General features: G+C 37.3%; 2 protein-coding genes and 1 long non-coding RNA gene across 5 annotated transcripts; 1 reads left to right on the forward strand and 2 right to left on the reverse strand.

The window, feature by feature from the left end:
* The first annotated feature begins 508 nt into the window (after positions 1-508).
* On the forward strand, positions 509-3473 carry LOC105441187. Its single transcript, XM_011672077.2, has 2 exons — positions 509-1272; positions 2353-3473. The coding sequence occupies exons 1-2, from the start codon at positions 1150-1152 to the stop codon at positions 3073-3075; spliced, it is 846 nt and encodes a 281-aa protein (XP_011670379.1). The 5' UTR covers positions 509-1149; the 3' UTR covers positions 3076-3473.
* Positions 3474-3551: 78 nt separating this feature from the next.
* Positions 3552-12705, reverse strand: LOC585457 (E3 ubiquitin-protein ligase RGLG2). 3 transcript variants are annotated; one of them, XM_030987324.1, is made up of 7 exons: positions 12683-12705; positions 10655-11248; positions 9897-9997; positions 9228-9337; positions 7738-7876; positions 6361-6672; positions 3552-4636 (listed from the first exon to the last, which is right to left on the reverse strand). In XM_030987324.1, the coding sequence occupies exons 2-6, from the start codon at positions 11118-11120 to the stop codon at positions 6361-6363; spliced, it is 1128 nt and encodes a 375-aa protein (XP_030843184.1). In that variant the 5' UTR covers positions 11121-11248; positions 12683-12705; the 3' UTR covers positions 3552-4636. The 3 variants fall into 3 exon arrangements, with proteins under 3 accessions (XP_030843184.1, XP_030843185.1, XP_030843183.1); XM_030987325.1 differs by lacking the exon at positions 3552-4636 and having other exon boundaries at positions 5925-6669; XM_030987323.1 differs by lacking the exon at positions 3552-4636 and having other exon boundaries at positions 5925-6672.
* A 2716-nt stretch (positions 12706-15421) lies between these two features.
* Positions 15422-18684, reverse strand: LOC105440549. Its single transcript, XR_004064415.1, has 4 exons — positions 18450-18684; positions 17045-17187; positions 16341-16450; positions 15422-15516 (listed from the first exon to the last, which is right to left on the reverse strand). It is a non-coding gene; the product is annotated as an uncharacterized LOC105440549 (long non-coding RNA).
* Positions 18685-19349: the final 665 nt, after the last annotated feature.

Genomic DNA, 19349 nt, shown 5'->3' on the forward strand with positions numbered 1-19349 from the left:
TATCTGAAGTGAAAAGGATTATTTACCGCAGAGATGCAAAAGGGGCATTTATGAGAAGGGGGAAGGGGCTCTTTTTTAAATGGGGGCACTTATCATTGGGAAAGGGGCACTTATTAGAAAGGAAAAGGGGCACTTGTCAGAGTAACAGGGGCACCTCTCAGACTTGAATAGGGCTATTATCAGTTGTGAAGGAGGATAACTTATCAAAAGTGAAAAGAGGCACTTAATTCTCGTACTTGAAAATGGGCACTTACTAGAGATAAAAAGGGAAGAGGCGCTTTCACAAATTGAGCACTGTGCCCTCACCTCCCTCTGCCCCCCCCCCCCCCGAGGGCCACTTCCGTGTGTAAAAAGAGATAGGAGACCGCAAATTTACGTGGAGTTGCATCTGATCCAAATCAATCGCAACTCACAGTAATTAAGACGAGACCCAGATTAATTTTAGATGAACATTTTTGTTTGTCTGTGGTAAGAAGGGACCAAATGAGATATATGCAATGGCGTATTCGAGTCTTAATTAGTTTTTACAAATTAATAGGGGCACTTGTCAAAGTAAAAGGGGGCACTTTTCCTTGGTGAAAAGGGGCACTTCTTACATAATATAGTTAACGAGGCACTTTGAATGTACAATATAGATACCTCACGGTAGTATAACAATAACATTGTGGGGGTCGATCTTTGAGAAAGTTTGCATTAAATTGTTGTTATTTCATTGCTTTGATAAGTAAAAGATAATCTTCTATGTATACGAAACGATGAATTATTAAGGACATTCTTAGCTGCCTACGTTCGACTGACTTCAAGCCATATATTGAAAATCGAGAGCAGCTCTAGAAATCGCATTAATGGAGGTATATGGTAAGCCATCTCATTAGCACATTGTTTTCATTTCGAGGTCATATTCCTAACCTACTTCTCACACAATGCGCATCCACCCGTCAAACTTAATTGTTGCGCGTATGTTCCTTTTGTTGACGTCACAATAGTAATACATTTAATCACTATTGATTATGCGGCTCTCCGTAGTGACATATCTATTATTCAAACAAAATCATTGATTATAGCCGGGCCTCTGATTCACACTGCATTGTCTAAGTACGACTTCTTTAAGATGATAACAAAACTACTTCTCGTAGTAATATGTGATTAATGTTTTCGAAATCCAACTCAGTCGGAATCTCCTGGAAAAGTTCTACTGCCGGATCGAATAATCTGATGTTGTATGTTTTCTGTACCGTCTACGACCAGCTCGGCACGGTGAAGCGTTTAGAGGTATTTTGAACATTATGGATTCGAATTAGCATTTATTAGTATAATAAACAAATGATATGAGTTTCAATTTATCATTGTGTTATTCTTAACATTGTCATTCAGGTGATTCAGCTGGTGTTAATCTGAGCGGTATTATATTTATTATAAGTTCTATTATAGGATTTAAGAATTCCGGTTGTAAAAAAAATTATGATAGAAAGCAAAAACAAAATATGACTGAGTGGTGTCTGGTTTCTTAATGATAATATATGGGTCTATCAATTCTAACAATGTTATTATTTTGGTTTAAAGGGAATATCCTTCATGAATTGTTAGAGTTTCCGTTGAAAAGATAAAAGACTAAATGGAAGGGGAAAATAACTGAGCTATCAGTCAACAATTTCCAAGAAGAAAATAAAGACGTTATAAGAAGAAAATAAGAAGAAGAAAAAGAAGATGAAGAAGAAGAAGAAGAAGAAGAAGAAGAAGAAGAAGAAGAAGAAGAAGAAGAAAAAGGAGAAGAAGAAGATGATGAAGAAGAAGAAGAAGAAGAAGAAGAAGAAGAAAAAGAAGAAGATGATGATGAAGAAGAAGAAGAAGATGAAGAATGAAGAATGAAGACTGAAGAAAGAAAAAGAGAAAGGTGAGAAAGAGTAAAGGCGACTAAAGCCCCATCTCGTTATCAAAACCACCGTCATCATTGCAATTATCATCATCTTTTTGCATCATAATTGCGACTATAATCATCATCTGATTTTAGTCACGATCTTAAACATCCTCTTTGTCAGAGCCGTCATAATATAATCCTCATCTTCTTCGTGATCATCACTATCATGGTCTTCATTAATATCACCATTGTCATCATCATCACCTTCACCATGTGGATTTCACAATGGAAGTCCACAAAAACAGGAAAGGCCATTGGCACATGGGGAAACCCAGGACCCCTTTGTTGTTTTCAGATTAGCTAACTTCATGATAAGAAAACTGAGAAATGTATACGTTGTAAGACTGGACACCCTTGTTTTGAGCTAGTTTGACTCCCTGTATAATACTCTTTTAAATGGAATAATTCTATGATTTTGTTTCTTGTTATTGCAGATTAAGGCTTGCATTTCACCATGTAAGCCCAAGAGCAATAGCAGCATCATACCCTTAGCTGGTGATGATTACCACATCATGCATGCCAGGCCAAAGCGCATGGGTATAACCCATTGGAAGACACCATGCAAAGAAACTGTGGACCAAGCCGGTGAACAGATATCCAGCGGTTCACTTCTCACCATCCGCCTGAATCCACTCCCGATCCATCCTCCTATCAACCCAAAGGGACACACGCCACCGTCTCACAGCGCACGGAATACCAACACAGAATGGAATCCAAGATCGTCAACGGTTGCGGGTTCGGCGTCACTGCCCATTCAAGATCGGCATCTACGATTCAACGTCACACAGCGATGCCGCATGAAAGATTTCGGAAACTACAACGCCGATAATATTCTGCGGAACTTCAAGCTTCCTTTGATATTCCGGAAACCAGCACATGACGGGTTTCCATGGAATGAAAAGAAGCATAAGACTAAGAAGGCCTCTGAAGATCTGTTCTTGCCGCCTATAACTCACGGTGGCAACGATGGGTTGGTATTCCAGAGAGCGTTGTGGAGAGCATCGTTGGACAGATCGGAGAAAGTGGCCAGTATTCCACCGGTTGAGAGAAAGCTGGAGAAGAAACACCATCGAAAGAGACCAACCCTTGAGGCCAAAGGAACCAAAGCACCAACACGAACTAAGACAAGCAATCCTGCTACTCAAAAGACAAAGTAACAATAACAATATTGTGTAGACCAGACCGGACATTACTCTATGGGAGAGGAACTCATTCTACATTCCAAACACTGAAGAGGAAATGGACTTTTATAAATTGAAATGAATTGCATTGAATTTTATTTCTGCATTTGCATTAGAATTACAGAAACACAGTTATATACAAAAGTAAAAATATAAGTATCAGTATTAGTGTAAAAGTATAAATATTTATAGGGCAACGAGATTGTAATGAATTTAATGTAATGTTCATTTTACACTATAACTACACAAGAACTATTACAGAAATATACCTTACAAAGTATTCCGAAGTCTAGATAAGCTAGCATGCATTAAAAATGAGACAGGGGGTTGGTTTAAATACCTGAATGCAGAAATGCAAAACCTGTGACCTCAAATTGGAAAAAATATGTGAGGAAGGCTACTTCTTATACATTGATTTTAGTGCAATTAAAAACAGTTGTAGATAAAGTCATCCAAACTCATTCAATTAGGTAGTTCAAATCATATAATTAGGAAGAAGTATTAAGGGAAAAGAGTAATGTATTTACTACAGTTAACAGTTTGACGGTACCACACAATAAACAATAGCTTCTCAAACTTCAGAATGAACACATCATACATGTACAGCACCTAATAGTTATTCCAGTAATTACTTGGTATTGCCAATTATTACTGTCATTTGTTGATCTCTTCATCATGCAAACATTACCTGAGTACAAATATCAAATCACAGTGACATTTCATGTTGTGACCAAATTAATTTCGTTAATTTATATTGTAACATTTTTTCAATATTCTGCACAGGAGGAGTTGACACCTGGCTTTGAAAATCAATGTACTTACATATATATTTGAATTTTTTCATTTGTAGTATTGTGCATTTGTTCATAATCCTCATAAAACATATTTCAATGAAATGTATGAATAAAATGTTCAATCTGGATATAAGACGTAAAAAGAGGAATGCAAACTTGTAAATGCAATTGCAAAGTTGCAGTGGAAGTAATGTGAAAATATTTTCTGAAGATAACTTATAAGGATATTATAAAAGTAACAATATTTATGCATTATTTAATTAATAAACCTATTGAAGTTTCAAAGGCTTCTAATACTTAAAAAAATATTGTCATATTTACTGCATAAAAAGTGCAAGGTACCATGGCTAATAAACATAAATTTGAATATTATTTCTCTCTCTGTATATGTAACAAAGATGTTACTGTAAATTCAAGTTATCAAGAGTCCCCGATATCATTGCAGTCTGAATTTGTTTAATTCTGTTCTATCATCTCTTCATAATAATGGACAACTCTCTTTTGTTCCTTTGCTTGTGAATTACAGCAAGTTAGCAAATAGATCAAATGTCACTTGTAACACAAATCTGACAGTCTATAGAAACCGAGTTGGCATTCTCATCCTATAAATCCAACAGTCTTAAAGTCCGAATGAGCTTGTACTGATCTGGAATTTCCACAAGTGCATTGAACGTGAAGTCTCTTGCCATGGCATGCATCACTGACGGTCTATACAGAGAGACTTTGCTACTCCTGTTGGTGTTTTAGAAATCCAACAGTACACTGATACAGTATTTCCACGAGTGTATTCAATTTATAGATTATTGCCATGCCTCGCTGCCGGTATATGCAGAGAGAGAGTTCGCAACTCCTGTTAGTGTTCTAGAAATCCAACAGTCCTAATTTCCGAATAAGTTTGCACTGATCCAGTATTTCCATGAGTGTATTCAATTTATAGATTATTGCCATGCATCTCTGCCAGTATGTACAGAGAGAGAGAGAGAGGGTTCACCAGTTGTGTTAGTGTTCTAGAAATCCAACAGTCCTAATTTCCGAATGAGCTTACACTAATCCAGTATTTCCATGAGTGTGTTCAATTAATAGATTATTGCCATGCATCTCTGCCAGTATGTACATAGAGAGAGAGAGAGGGTTCACTAGTTGTGTTAGTGTTCTAGAAATCCAACAGTCCTAATTTCTGAATGAGCTTACACTGATCCAGTATTTCCATGAGTGTGTTCAATTAATAGATTATTGCCATGCATCGCTGCCAGTATATACAGAAAGAGAGAGAGAGGGTTCGCAACTCCGGTTAGTGTTCTAGAAATCCAACAGTCCTAATTTCCGAATAAGTTTGCACTGATCCAGCATTTCCATGAGTGTGTTCAATTAATAGATTATTGCCATGCATCTCTGCCAGTATGTACAGAGAGAGAGAGAGAGGGTTCACCAGTTGTGTTAGTGTTCTAGAAATCCAACAGTCCTAATTTCTGAATGAGCTTACACTAATCCAGTATTTCCATGAGTGTGTTCAATTAATAGATTATTGCCATGCATCTCTGCCAGTATGTACATAGAGAGAGAGAGAGGGTTTACTAGTTGTGTTAGTGTTCTAGAAATCCAACAGTCCTAATTTCTGAATGAGCTTACACTGATCCAGTATTTCCATGAGTGTGTTCAATTAATAGATTATTGCCATGCATCGCTGCCAGTATATACAGAAAGAGAGAGAGAGGGTTCGCAACTCCGGTTAGTGTTCTAGAAATCCAACAGTCCTAATTTCCGAATAAGTTTGCACTGATCCAGTATTTCCATGAGTGTATTCAATTTATAGATTATTGCCATGCATCTCTGCCAGTATGTACAGAGAGAGAGAGAGAGGGTTCACTAGTTGTGTTAGTGTTCTAGAAATCCAACAGTCCTAATTTCTGAATGAGTTTACACTGATCCAGTATTTCCATGAGTGTGTTCAATTAATAGATTTTTGCCATGCATCGCTGCCGGTATATACAGAGAGAGAGAGAGAGAGGGTTCACAACTCCGGTTAGTGTTCTAGAAATCCAACAGTCCTAATTTCCGAATAAGTTTGCACTGATCCAGTATTTCCATGAGTGTATTCAATTTATAGATTATTGCCATGCATCTCTGCCAGTATGTACAGAGAGAGAGAGAGAGGGTTCACTAGTTGTGTTAGTGTTCTAGAAATCCAACAGTCCTAATTTCTGAATGAGTTTACACTGATCCAGTATTTCCATGAGTGTGTTCAATTAATAGATTTTTGCCATGCATCGCTGCCGGTATATACAGAGAGAGAGAGAGAGGGTTCACTAGTTGTGTTAGTGTTCTAGAAATCCAACAGTCCTAATTTCTGAATGAGTTTACACTGATCCAGTATTTCCATGAGTGTGTTCAATTAATAGATTATTGCCATGCATCTCTGCCAGTATGTACAGAGAGAGAGAGAGGGTTCACTAGTTGTGTTAGTGTTCTAGAAATCCAACAGTCCTAATTTCCGAATGAGCTTGTACTGATCCGGTATTTCCATGAGAGCGTTCAGTGCAAACGCTGCCTCGGCATTCTCTCGTCCCGCTATGACCCGGAAGAAATCCACAAACTGAAAATTATCAAACTTCCTTCTTGGCAGGTTGTCGTCAAATTCCTTCATCATGTCCCAGGGTCCATCTCCTACGCCCACCATGAGGATAGAGAGAGGGTATTGAGATGCTTCAACGATCGCTTCTCTTGTCTGTCTCTCACTGTTCACCTGACCGTCTGCTACGATGATCAGGATGTGGTACTGCTAAATGAGGAAGATTAGAGAGAGGAAAAGGGTGGGCTTTTAGTTACAATGAATAGTACTGTATGTGATAGATTTAGTACCTTTATCAACATTAAAGATAAACTTTAGTACTGGTAACGCGATTGCATTGTGAAAGAAAAGGTGTGGAAAGGATCAGAAACAGTTGATCATGTAGCATGTAAGTATTGGTGTGCACTGCAAGGTTCCGGAGTCATCAAAATCATAATAAATTTGACCGAGTCATGGTAAAGTAACAAGCACTCACATAGAAAGTTATATATGGGACAACACACATGGTGTCGGGGCTAGTACTACCTTGATTTCCTTGTCTTTCTATGCTCATTACTCAGCCAGTATACATTTTCTTCCAAAATTGTTTGGCACATGTCATTTATTTGTAATCTTGAACATTCAGTGTAAGTTTCGTTTGATTCTGTGAGAATTTTTTTTAATTTTTTACCAGTACTGGAGTTTATCTTTAAACATTTACAAAGTAAAAGGTGGGCAAGAACAAATGAATTGCAGTAAAATGAGTTTTTATTTTAGTTGGCAACAGTTGACAACTTCTTAGAGGAGCAAAAAATGCTGAAATCAGCATCTAAAAAGAAGTTACAACATTTTGCTATTTAGGGTGACATTCAATCCTATTCAAACCTTTCATTATCAAGTCCACAACTATCCACAAATGGGACTTTTGAGCCATGTCATCAAATTTGAAAATTTGAGACACTTTTATGATTGCTTTCTGAAAAAATTTCTTAACACTAGTCCAAATTTTTAAACCAAATTATGTAAATTAGATAATATTGGAGAAGACACTATTAATTCTTGTTCTACAATTTCTACCATATATTGCATGTAAATTTGCCTGACGTCTCCAAACTCAATCCGCTCCATGAATTTAGATATGTTCTAGACTTCTAGCCATACCCTGGCTGGTCCCATGGTTGCTTACTTACAAGAATACACATGCTTTCTTAGCAGCCAGGTAAAACAAAGAAACAAAAAAAGAACAAATTATCATGGAAAAAGAAATGTTACACAAAGGAATGGATCAAATCTTACAGATTGTGTCTTCTTAACGATTTCAACAGCCTGTCTGATGACGGGTGCAAAATTGGTTGGTCCACTCATCTGAATATTAGCTGCAATCCTTGAGTAACAATCCAACACGTCTTGGAAACCATGACAGATGCCATCTTGCCTGATTGAAGAAAGTTTAGAAATGAGATATAACGTAAAGTGTAAAATAATCATATTTTTTGTATGGGGAATTCCATGAATGGCAAATGTAGACTATGGAGTTTGGAATTTTAGGTTGATCAGAGTTACATTCTGTAGGCCCAGGTGTAAATGTCTCTGTCTGCAATGTACAATAAAAACACATGGATATGGCTGAAGGTGCTTCTTCTTGTGTATATATATATATATATATATATATATGACTGATAAATATGCAGAATAAAAATATGCTCAATGTTGGACAGTTTTTCTGGCTTTCTGTTTTTCAAATCAAGAAGGGAAACAACTTGGATTTTTATGCAATAGTGAGTAGTCTGGAGTGGCATGAAATATATTTTGTGAGTGTGTGTGTGTGTGTGTTTTATCGATAATGGAGTACACTAATATCCTCAACTATGTCATCACCATCTAGATACAAAGTGAAGGGCAGTGATCAAAAACAAACAATCAATGTCCCCTACAAAGGTCCTGTATTTCATCGATTTCAATCAACATGATCGTTTTTTTATTGGGTTCATCGTTGATCTAGTTTTGATTATTGAGGGTAAGAGAATCCGGGAGCTGTGGGGTGTTTCACAAATATCCTACGTCAAACTTACTCTAAGTTGGGCTTAAACATTATGGAGAGCCATTTGTAGCCTTAAAATAAAATATATTCAAAAGCCAAAATTCTAGTATTTTAGACTTTTCATAAATTCCACATCAAGACCATGAAATCCCCTTGATAATAGAAAATACAAATGATTTGAATCAACATGTTATGCCTTTTACATAATGTTTTCAAAGATGCTAATGGCTTTCCATAGTTTAAAGTCAAACTTAAAGAGAAGGTTGAGTTCTGGGAAGAGGTGAAAAATTAATTGTGAGCGTTATTTTTGTTATTATGCAAGTGTGGAAGAACATTAGATAACAAATTTCCCCTGAAAAGCATGGCTCTTCAAATGCTTTCATATTCTAAATATGGCATGTAACAACATAAAAATCGGAACAGATTTTTATGCCACATGTTCGTGTAGCCCCATATACATCTTTTTGTGTACAGTGCTTGTAAATTTACCAAGACTGGGCCAAATTTCCTAATATTTTGATGATTCCAGAACCTTGCAGTATACACCAATACTTATATACTAGATGATCAACCTTTTCTGATCGATTCCACACCGTTTCTTTCACAATGCAATTGCATGACCAGAACTCAACTTCATCTTTAAAGCTAAGTTTAACTTAGAAACTTTGTGAAACACCCCTCCTCCTCCCCCCCCCCCCCCCCCCCCCCCCCCCCCCCCCCCTCCTGGGGATGCAAGGCTACTCACCTAAATGGAAATACTCTCTTATCCTGGGTTGATATGTCGCCAAAACCAAAGGCAGGAATAAGACCATCATCGTCAAAAGAAGCTAAGGTACGGCCTATGATGGATATCACCTGTCAAAACAGAAAAGAATCAAACTATTATATTTCTATCAAAGAGGTGTTTTTAATGATGAGGTCTCTCTATTCCAGTGCTTATTTACATTATTCGCTCAACATGGAAAATCACAGGTGTATAGCACACTGGCCATCAGTTAATCAAAAGGATAAAACACTTGATCAAAATTACAAAATGGCACTGGATACTGGCTAGAATTACCACAATTGCTCCTGCTTATCTGATGACTACAAGATTGTTGAAAACATCAAAATCATACATGTGTGCAATAATACAATAAAAAAACAAAATCATACAAATGTGCAATAATTGTTTGGATGTATCATTATTCAAAACTAAATGTATGGTGATCCTGAATCACGATAATACCCATATTTACTTCCAGTTTTCATCAAGTTCATGAAAATACACATTTCAATAATACCGTTACATGGATTCATGTCTAACATACAACCCATTCTGAATGGCACTGTACTGTAGTGACTGTACCTAGCTTCTACCAGAATAAGTTTTCATTACCAGACCTTATCATGATAGTGCTATATTCTTACAAACCTGTTGATAAGGATTCATTTCTCCAGGCTGGATTCTGTGTAGACTCCTTCCACCATATGTCTGCATGCCAGTGTGTAGGTTGCTCTTAGTGAAATCAACACCTTAAAACAATCAAGAGAATAGGGTTTATATTTGGGAATTCCTAGGGACATTGAGAGGTCAGTATTCATTCGATAGCAATAACATGATAAAAAGAGTGTTCCTCTTCTTCTCCCATCTCTCTCTCTCTCTCTCTCTCTCTCTCTCTCTCCTCTCTCTTTCTCTCTCATCCCCCCTCTCTCTCTCTCCCTCCATCCCCAACTTTCTAGAACTTAGCATATCTAATTGGTTAGCCCCCCCCCCCCCCCCTCTTATTTATGTTTTTCTCCTCCTCTAATTCTTGCATGCTAAACATCTACATTCCTTTCTATTTAATCATCTTGCTACGAAATGTATATAAATGTTCCAATTTCAGTTTCATCATTATCAGGAATTTTTTTTTTCAATGGTATTACAATCAGGCCTTAAAAAAAGATGTTGTATTGCCCTTTGCGACCTACCCAAAAATCTTGAAATCTACGGTCTGCCTTTTATTTTTTCATTTTTTTTCTGTTTTTTAGAGAACAAAAATATAAAAGTATTCAAAAATGAGAAATATCAGCCCAAAGAGGGAGAAAAAAAAGATTTCCAACCAACCGGCCCATGTTTTGGCAGCTAAAGGGCAATTTAGGCCTCATTCTCTTTCAATTGTTTGAGTGTTTCCAGTAATTCATGCTTACCGAATAAGAGGTTACTTGATTCTAGTCCCGATTGTCGGATAGCATTGCTGACTTCATCAACGGAATAAAACTGGTCAGCAATCCTCTGAAACACCAAATCCCGAGCTCCATCACCACCTCCTGATCCAAAGAGCCAGGAAAACAATCCTCCTCCTCCGCTTGATTTCTTAGCTGCATTCAGCTCTTTACTCAGGTCTGGGTAGATGCTGTCATAAGCTGGTGGCTCTGGAGGAGCCGAGGCTTGGGGCGACGAGGCTGTGCTCGAAGCTTTGGGCGTGGCCTTTGGTGCACCTGTTGATGATGCAGATCGTGTGGTCTTGCTGGACTTATTGCCTTTGGTACACCAGGTGTATAGCGCATGGGTGATGGAGATGACGATGACAACAAATATGATTTTGATGACGAAGAGTGTGATGTCGTCCATTCCAGAGACGAGATTGTCCAGATCTCTTGACTTTTGACCCATGATGTCTTGATTCCTTCAAATAAACTCGTGAAGATCTCTTCTTCTTCTTAAGTTGCAGTACAGATCCCCCACCTGGTACTTTATAGAGGCTTTTGTGGTACTTTTCTATGACTTCTGAAACAAGACAGCTGTACAAAGAAATTAAAAAGGATGTTCAATTAGCCAATTTATACACTGAAAAAAATCAGTCTAACATTAGGGGGCATGCTCCTATACGACTAAGTTGTCCCTGCAAAACTGAAAACGTCCAACATGATGGATTTTTCTCATTTCCTGTCTAGTATACTTATAACTAGATTAACTACACCAATAAATCTGTTTGCTTGGGGGAGTTTTTAAAACATATTTTGCCTCTCCTCCGAGATGGATTTGGTGAAGAAATATGAAGTCTCAGAGGAACATATCCCAAATGAAGTAGACTGATTTTGAGTTAAATGACTGAACTGATATTCAACATCGCAGCTTTTAACTGCTACAAGGTTTTCACCTTGCTCCCTTTACAGAGAGCCCTCACACACACTTAGCACCAGAAACATATATCTGTTTACTTTCATCAACATCTTTCCTGATTAATCACTTACACGTAAGAGTCTAACCCGAAAAAATAAGCTCATTCTTATCATTATTCTCCTCTGAGTACATCCGACTCTGCCGAATCACTCTCCGAGTCCTAGTTCTACAAGAACCCGATAGATTTTCCCATCCATGATCCATTAAGTTATTAAAGAATTATAATTTTTAACATATTAGCTCATTTTTTAAGCTAAGTAACAGGAACCTGGCCTGGTTACCATGGTAACACTAACACAATTAGATTACATATTTTACTTCACAATCAGATATTAATTAATTAACAATTAAGAAAGAAGACTGAATTATTGTGAATAGATCTACGGTATAAGTTTTAGTATAGACCTCTAAGTATACTAATCTATAGACCCTCCTCAATAGCTCCCACGGTCCTAAAAAATTTGATATAGATCTAAGTAGAGTTTATATAATATAAAGTAACGGTGCATTGTGGTGAGCGCCTGTAATCCAGCTAATAATGGAAGTTACAAACTGATTCAGCCGAGGACGCAGGTTCGAAACCGAGTCATATCTTTCGGATGGTGACGTTATTTCGTTAAAAGTCGGTCCCCATGCAGACAGAGACTTAAATAGTCATATCTGATTGATACACGTCTGTGAAAAACCCAATTACACACACACACACACACTGTCAAACTCATGATAGTCAGGACTCAGGGTACGTCTAAGGCAAGAACACTGCTGCATATAGTCCAGAATCTGCCCGATCCTTTGTAATTCCCTAGAGTCTACACACTTGATTCAAGTCGTCAAAGTAGTCTAATTGTGGCTTTTTAATATTTATGTTCACCAGGCACCAGCCCAGCCTGATTTAATGATCACATCATGATCGGCTGGTAGCAAGTAAGTAGGGGGAGGTAGCGTGGTGTGGTGGAGATCAAAATTAAATAGGCCAGATTCTGAACTATGCTGCATGCTGCATACTGCATGCTTCTGAGCTGTGCCCAAATTCGCACCAGACTTTAGCTGACCTCTAACGGGTAGCCTCGGAACGCCCGCCGGGCTGGCCTAGGCCTAGGCGAGCCAGCGCTCGGGCGGGCAGCAGCTGCTGGAGTGACACCCAGATGCAGAACTTACCCCCCATTCAATTCATGTAATGTAACAGCACAGTCCGGTCAGCTCAGCTCAAATTTCAAAGTTATACTAATTTAAATATTGAAAAGGTACACGTAGAGACCAAGCATTTCAGTCAGCCTTTCTGATGCAATTTGCTGACCAGACCTACGTCAAGCCATCAAGTAAATAAACAAAAGGTGCGATCAAAAGCCTGCATTAATAATGTGCTATTTATAGAAACTTAATACGTCATCATTCGAGCACACGTGTACTTAAATAGTCTGATTTACTAGACCTCACAAATGATTCATTTTTTTTTAGCAGTGCAAGCATGTGCTTATTATTATTTGATTACATTTTGAGTAATTTCGGGCTTTAGGGGGGGGGGGGCGGAGAGCACTACTATTTCTTTCTTTTTAGTGCCCCTTCGCATAAATTCACTTATCAACCTCTGATTATTTCCCCGATTCAAATATGCAAAGTGCCCCTTTCACTTTGACAAGTACCCCCTATTTCTTTGTGATACATGCCCCATTCCCCTTTTATTAGTGCCCGGCCTTTTCTGATAAAAAAGTGAACCTTTTACTTTATTGACACCAGCCCCTAAGTTTCCCTTCTGATATAAGTGCCCTGGGGGGTGTTTCATAAAGAATTTATGTCTAGACATAAACCCCAAAGTCTCTCCTAAGTGTCCTACTTATGAGAGACTTTAGTTATGAGAGACTTTTCCGTTTCATAAAGCAAAGTCTACACATAAAAGTCTCTCTTAAGTCAAAAGTCTCTCATAAAGTTACGAGAGACTTTTACCTCTCATAAGTATTCAAAGTCTTCACATATCTTTCACATATTATTTATTACTACTTAAATTTCAAGAAAAAAAATTGAAGGCAGTACACTTGTAATTCGAATGGATGTAACAGATATATTTCAGATATTTATAGCACATTAAGGCAGTAAATATAACTCAACTGAGAATAATTTACGTTGGTATTAAAATAAACAATGGTGTATATAAGTAACAAATGTCACAATGAAATATCTTATTTTAATTTAAAATATCTGAATGAAAAGAAGAACAAATAAATATACATTTTTATATTGAAGCAAACATAATAAAAAAAAATAAACATTCAATAATGTAAATTCCAACAAGGATTATTGCATCAAAATGTCAGTAAAACAGCAAGTCCACAGGTAAATCAACACAATGTACTAAAGTATTTATGTACTTTGTCAAATATTAAAGTTGTACATCTCATCAGTAAATGCACAGGAAAAACTTTTAAATAATTCCACACAATTTTTGTATTTATTTTAAATTATCTTAGTGTTTATTTTGCTTGATAATGACCTACAGTGTAACTGTCCCTTTTGTAGGCTGAAAATATAATTGTGTGTAAATCAGATTGTAAACAAGAGGTAATAGCATCTAAAAACTGCTCTGAAAGTATGGTGCAAATCTTATGGTTTGAAGAGCAATACCAACTAAAATCGCCTCTTAAAAGTTTAGAATTGATACTAGCCTCAAGGTGGAGTTATATCTACAAGTGGAGAAGGAAAAATAACAACTACAAAATAGTCTGATATTTCAGACCCTTGTACTGGACAGTCGTTTTGTGCCGAGTACAGACTGAATCACTTTAATGCTGGCCATTACAAGAAGCAGGATATTGATGTGTACAAATGCTAATGTGTCCTTCACAGCTCATTTTAATATAAAGTTAACACGTAGTTAATGGCTACCAACTAAAAACTCCTCTTCAAGGCAGTAGCTCTCATTTGCATTCCTTTCATCAAATTCCATGGAGTGTATCGTGTATTCTCATGCCAAAGAGCTTTACCCATGCAATATTATATTTTGGGGAGGGTGTGCAAATGAGGGCTACCAACTTTAAAGGTGCTGTGTCTCTTTAGCAGACAGAAAATACAAAGTGGTGTAACTCATGATCTATAGAATTTGTTTTTGCCTGCAACAGGGAAACCATTACAGGTAGTGGGCCTCATTTTTAAACACCCTTTCCCCAATTAGATGATAATCCAAGGCTACCTCTTTGGCATTAGAAAAACCCTGTTCAAATATTAAGAGCAAAGTGACCACACAAAAAAAAGAAATCTCCTCGCTTCTCATTTACAATCTACTTGTCTTTGGCTCAAAAATTTCATCAAGTTTACTCTTATGGCAAAGAACTTCTATCAAGGAATTTCCCTCAAAATTGGAAAGGCATTGCACTCAAATTGTATACTGAGGTTAAAGCGGATGTCATTAAAACTCATTACTGCAAAATTATTTTGAAACGATTGTGTATGAAGACGAATGTTGCCGAGGGAATTAAAATCATTTTTTAAATGTACTCAACATTCAATTTTTGTATTGGTAAAACAGGAGGCTTGTCGAAGTGAAGGAAGAGCCAAATTTGATCTTGCGTCATAGAAAACATTTGTTTTCAAAATCCTTTACAAATAATAAGAACAATGAAAAACAATTTAAAAATACAAATGCTCCTGGAGCACATGCAGGATATCCTGCAAGCTCAAATTCCGCTCTTCCCCCACTTCAACAAGCCTCGGCTGTACAAATACGCTTCACAACTTGTGCAGCGTCTCCCCCCCCCCCCCCCCCCCCCCCCCCCCTCCTCCTTCTCTTCTAGATTCTCTACTGCCTCTCCTTCATCCAGGCCCCTTCCTCTTCCTCTACACCTCCAATGACGTCCTCCAGCATGCTGGTAGCAGCATTATCCTCCTCAATGTCCTTTAAATTAAAAGAGATTTAAAAAAAAAAGAGTTATCATCTAACAAACTTTGTCGAGATAAAATCAACTATGTAAAAAAATATGTATAAATTGGGTATGTAAAACAAATTCATTTATGCAGATCAATATCTAAAAGATTCGTAACGAGCAACTACACGTTAGCTTGGCTTGGGTGTGAGCGGGAATCTACCACTTCTGCCCTAAATTTGTCAGGAACTGCATCCATCCTTTTGTAGGTCATGCTATAATGACCGGCACTAAATCTCACAGTAATTACAAAAACAGGTACAGGAACAAGATGCAAAATTGTTGTTCCTATATGTCCCTATAAATATTATGGTTCTTCATGGCAAAACTGAGTTTAAATGGATTTGATTTGACACGATGAACTTATGCTATGTTGACATTGATTCATGTTTACTCAAATATAAAAATGTGATGGACATCTCAGCTGCCTACAATAATATGTGACACAGGAAAGTAAACAGAGATAAAAACAGCTTTTTTTTAAATCATCATAACTTTTAAGATTTAGTCCCACAATTATACTGATTCATAACCATGTTATGGATTATTTTAATAAAATTACATTAAAAAACTGAAAAATACTAAAGACTAAACCCAAACATTTCAGTTTTTCCCATAACTTTTTAAGTATTCTGCTTGCGTTTCCTTTGTATGGCTATGTATGTATGTATGATCTACTTATATCACAAATGTCACAATGACCTCTTAGAATTCCCAGCTTCTTAAACTAACTAGAAAACTGGCCATGAATATTTTTTAATCAGGTATGACTTCAAAATTGAATATGTATGCTTACAAATCCTGCCTCTGTGAGCTCTAGATGCCGTCAACAAGTTACAACCTCTGTATCCAGCATCTCGAGGACTAGGGAGTCAATGAAAGACATTGGTGTTGCTGGTCTACCTCCTTCAGATATATATGGGGGGAAATCATAACATTTACAAAATACATATACCCACAAATTGATAGCTTGGTTGAATTCTGTTTTTTGCTGTTTTGCTTATACACAGGTGCTTAGAATGAAATTAAAGGGCACAACACGAGTTTAAAACCAATGATGTTTGAACAAATAGATGAACTGACAACCAGAAAACATAATGCTGCACAAGTTTCAGATCGGAGGCATAAAGATAAAGATGCTTTTTGGCACTGCTGGAATATAGGAGGAAGTTCTCTTCCTATCCCTGAAATAAACTTGATTAAGATGCCTTTAGCGATCTGACATTATCATGGTTACAAGATAGTTTGGCATATTTAAATTGACCTGTGACTTTTGACCCCTTACTGACTCCCAAGAAATAGTAATCAGGTAATCTTTACATGGTCATAAATACACATTCCATGTTCTTTGCAGGAAATCACTACTTTGCCCATTCAACTGCACTTTATAAATTATTGACTTTTGGTTTCATGCTAATTACTATTCATCTCAAAACATAATTAATATCGCTAATGGATTGTAACTTTATAATACGACAAGATTAATTGCAACAAAATTACCTGTTAACTTGAGGCTCGTACTCTCGGAGCCTTTGATTCAATCTTCTGCCATTTGCGCTTACACTCTTCTCCAGTCCTTTCGGAGCCCTCAATGTCGATGCTTCCTACTCACCGGCATGGGCATCCCCGTTTCTTTTCTCCACCTAGATTTTGTTTTATTTGAAAGAAAAAGAAAAGGATATAAATATTTTTTAAATAATTGAAAATCATTTTTTAAATTTAGACCTATGGTCTTTCTATCTACTTGGACCGAGTCGAAGTGACATAAAATTGAAACTGTGACAGAGATAAAATGATCAAAGTTGTGGGACCATATGTGTTTTTAATCAAAATAGACATCCATGTTGAAAATCTTGCAGCCGTATTTTAAACTCTCACTGCGCATGACGTCATCTAAATCTCATCCCTCAAAATGATAATGAAGGAAAAGCTGTGCACGAGCTACAAATTCGTAATGACGTTATCAGTTTTTCCTTCATAATCATTTTGCCTTGCGCGTAGACTAGAAGGGATGAGATTTAGACGACGTCATGCACAGTGAGAGTTTAAAATACGGCTGCAAGATTTTCAACATGGATGTCGATTTTGACCCATACCGGTAATTTCGTGAAAAGGGACCGTTAAACGGATTATACAGTGCAAGTTGGTATTGTAAGTGGAGCCGATGTCGTTTAGCCTAGCTAGGCTTAATATTGGAGTATAAATGCATCCGATAAAATCAAGTAGACCCTATTTGGGCATAAGTTTGGTAGTCAGATCCGTGCCACCGAGTTTGCAGAGCTAATCTGCCCTAGACCCTATGCCATTTTATGGTCGGCTTCTGTCTCTAAATTAGAGAGGAGCCGACCCTACCCAAATCAGAGGAACGAGTAACAAACGAAAGAGCTCAAACATATCTAACCTAGAATAATTATAATGGTCAATATGCTTGACTAGTCTAGTTAAGCTCAACTCAGCCAGCTCAGCTCAGGCGCATGTTCCAATTGCTCTAGCTCTTCTTCTTCCAAGAAAAGTGCTGCTTCAAGGCCTTGACAAACCAATAAAGCTATAAAAAATACTGTCAAGGCCTTGCATGAGAGATTTATGTGCCGAGGATTAGGATAATGATTCTGTTAATAGACGGTACGATGTCGAGGGGGAATTTAGTGTTGACCCTACTGCCGATTTTTTAGCCTTAAGGCCACACACCAAAAGACACACTTGGGACCGAGCAAATTTTGCAGACGATATCGGCCGGCAAAAATAATGAGGTCAAAACATGATTTAATGATACAGTTTGCTATAATTCTCTAAAAAATGTACATGATAAATCATTACTAGTGTATAACAGGGACTCGAATACTGGTCATTTACACTTTACACAGAAATACAGACGAAATTATATAACATTTTAAAGTCCACTTACCCAAAAGATTGCACTGTCTTGCAGCGGCGGGAAGTGAAGTTTTATTCGCTGTTGACGTATGCAAATGATATGCAAATTTTTTATTTACATAAAGTCACTCTTACGCTAGGAGAGTCTTCGAAGATCTTTATGAAACGGAAAATAAATTTTCACGGGAGTCTCTGGTAGCTTAAGAGAGACTTTCCATGATTTACACTAAGAGAGACTTTTAAGAGAGACTCTTTATGAAACACCCCCCTGGCCTGTTCCGTTCCCTTTTTAATAAGTATCCATCTTCATCTCTGGTATGAGGCGGGAGAGCGGAATCCTCCCTTGACGCATGCATGGAGCGAAATATTCATGAGCTGCAATGTTTTGGAAAATGCGCCTTCAATAGGGGGAGGGGGGGGGGGCGTATCTTCCGATTTTTACACCGGGTTCGCCGTTATGTATCAGTTTCATCTTGTTCATTGTGGCTCATGTGCAAAAACAAACGTTTTTGGAGTAATACATTTACTTCAGAATATTATGGTGCAACCGAATGTTATTATGATAGCAATGGTAATAAGCTCAACATGAGAAAGCATAATGTGTATATTGTTTGTGGACTGTTCAGCTGTTTTGTCTGGAAAGATGATTTACGGTGGGTTTTTTCTCGTTTTTTTTTTATAGTGAATTAAACAGATGGTATTAAACACGACAACTTCCATGGTTTCCCACAAACTCTCTGATTTGTGTTTACAGACCAATGATTGCCCTACTGAACTTGAAATATACATTCATTCATCAAAAAATGGCTTAAGTTGTTTCACTTTCATTTCGAGAGCAATTAAATCGAGTGATGGGTCAATCAATCGACCCTTATTAATTATGTTAATACAGACGATTCGTGATAACGTGCGTGATATATAGTTCAAAGAA

Source organism: Strongylocentrotus purpuratus, unplaced genomic scaffold, assembly GCF_000002235.5.
Source record: "Strongylocentrotus purpuratus isolate Spur 01 unplaced genomic scaffold, Spur_5.0 spur5_scaffold_16, whole genome shotgun sequence".
NCBI classification, from domain to species: Eukaryota; Metazoa; Echinodermata; class Echinoidea; order Camarodonta; family Strongylocentrotidae; genus Strongylocentrotus; species Strongylocentrotus purpuratus.

What these genes read in the sequence shown, in the direction of transcription:
- LOC105441187 (XM_011672077.2), top strand. Translation starts at nt 1,150, where the DNA reads ATGTTTTCGAAATCCAACTCAGTCGGAATCTCCTGGAAAAGTTCTACT. An exon ending in GCACGGTGAAGCGTTTAGAG is followed by an intron (nt 1,273 to 2,352) that starts GTATTTTGAACA and finishes TTGTTATTGCAG; the next exon opens with ATTAAGGCTTGCATTTCACC.
- LOC585457 (XM_030987324.1), bottom strand. Translation starts at nt 11,120, where the DNA reads ATGGGTCAAAAGTCAAGAGATCTGGACAATCTCGTCTCTGGAATGGAC. An exon ending in AAATGAATCCTTATCAACAG is followed by an intron (nt 9,338 to 9,896) that starts GTTTGTAAGAAT and finishes CTGTTTTGACAG; the next exon opens with GTGATATCCATCATAGGCCG. An exon ending in TCGTTAAGAAGACACAATCT is followed by an intron (nt 6,673 to 7,737) that starts GTAAGATTTGAT and finishes TTCCTCATTTAG; the next exon opens with CAGTACCACATCCTGATCAT.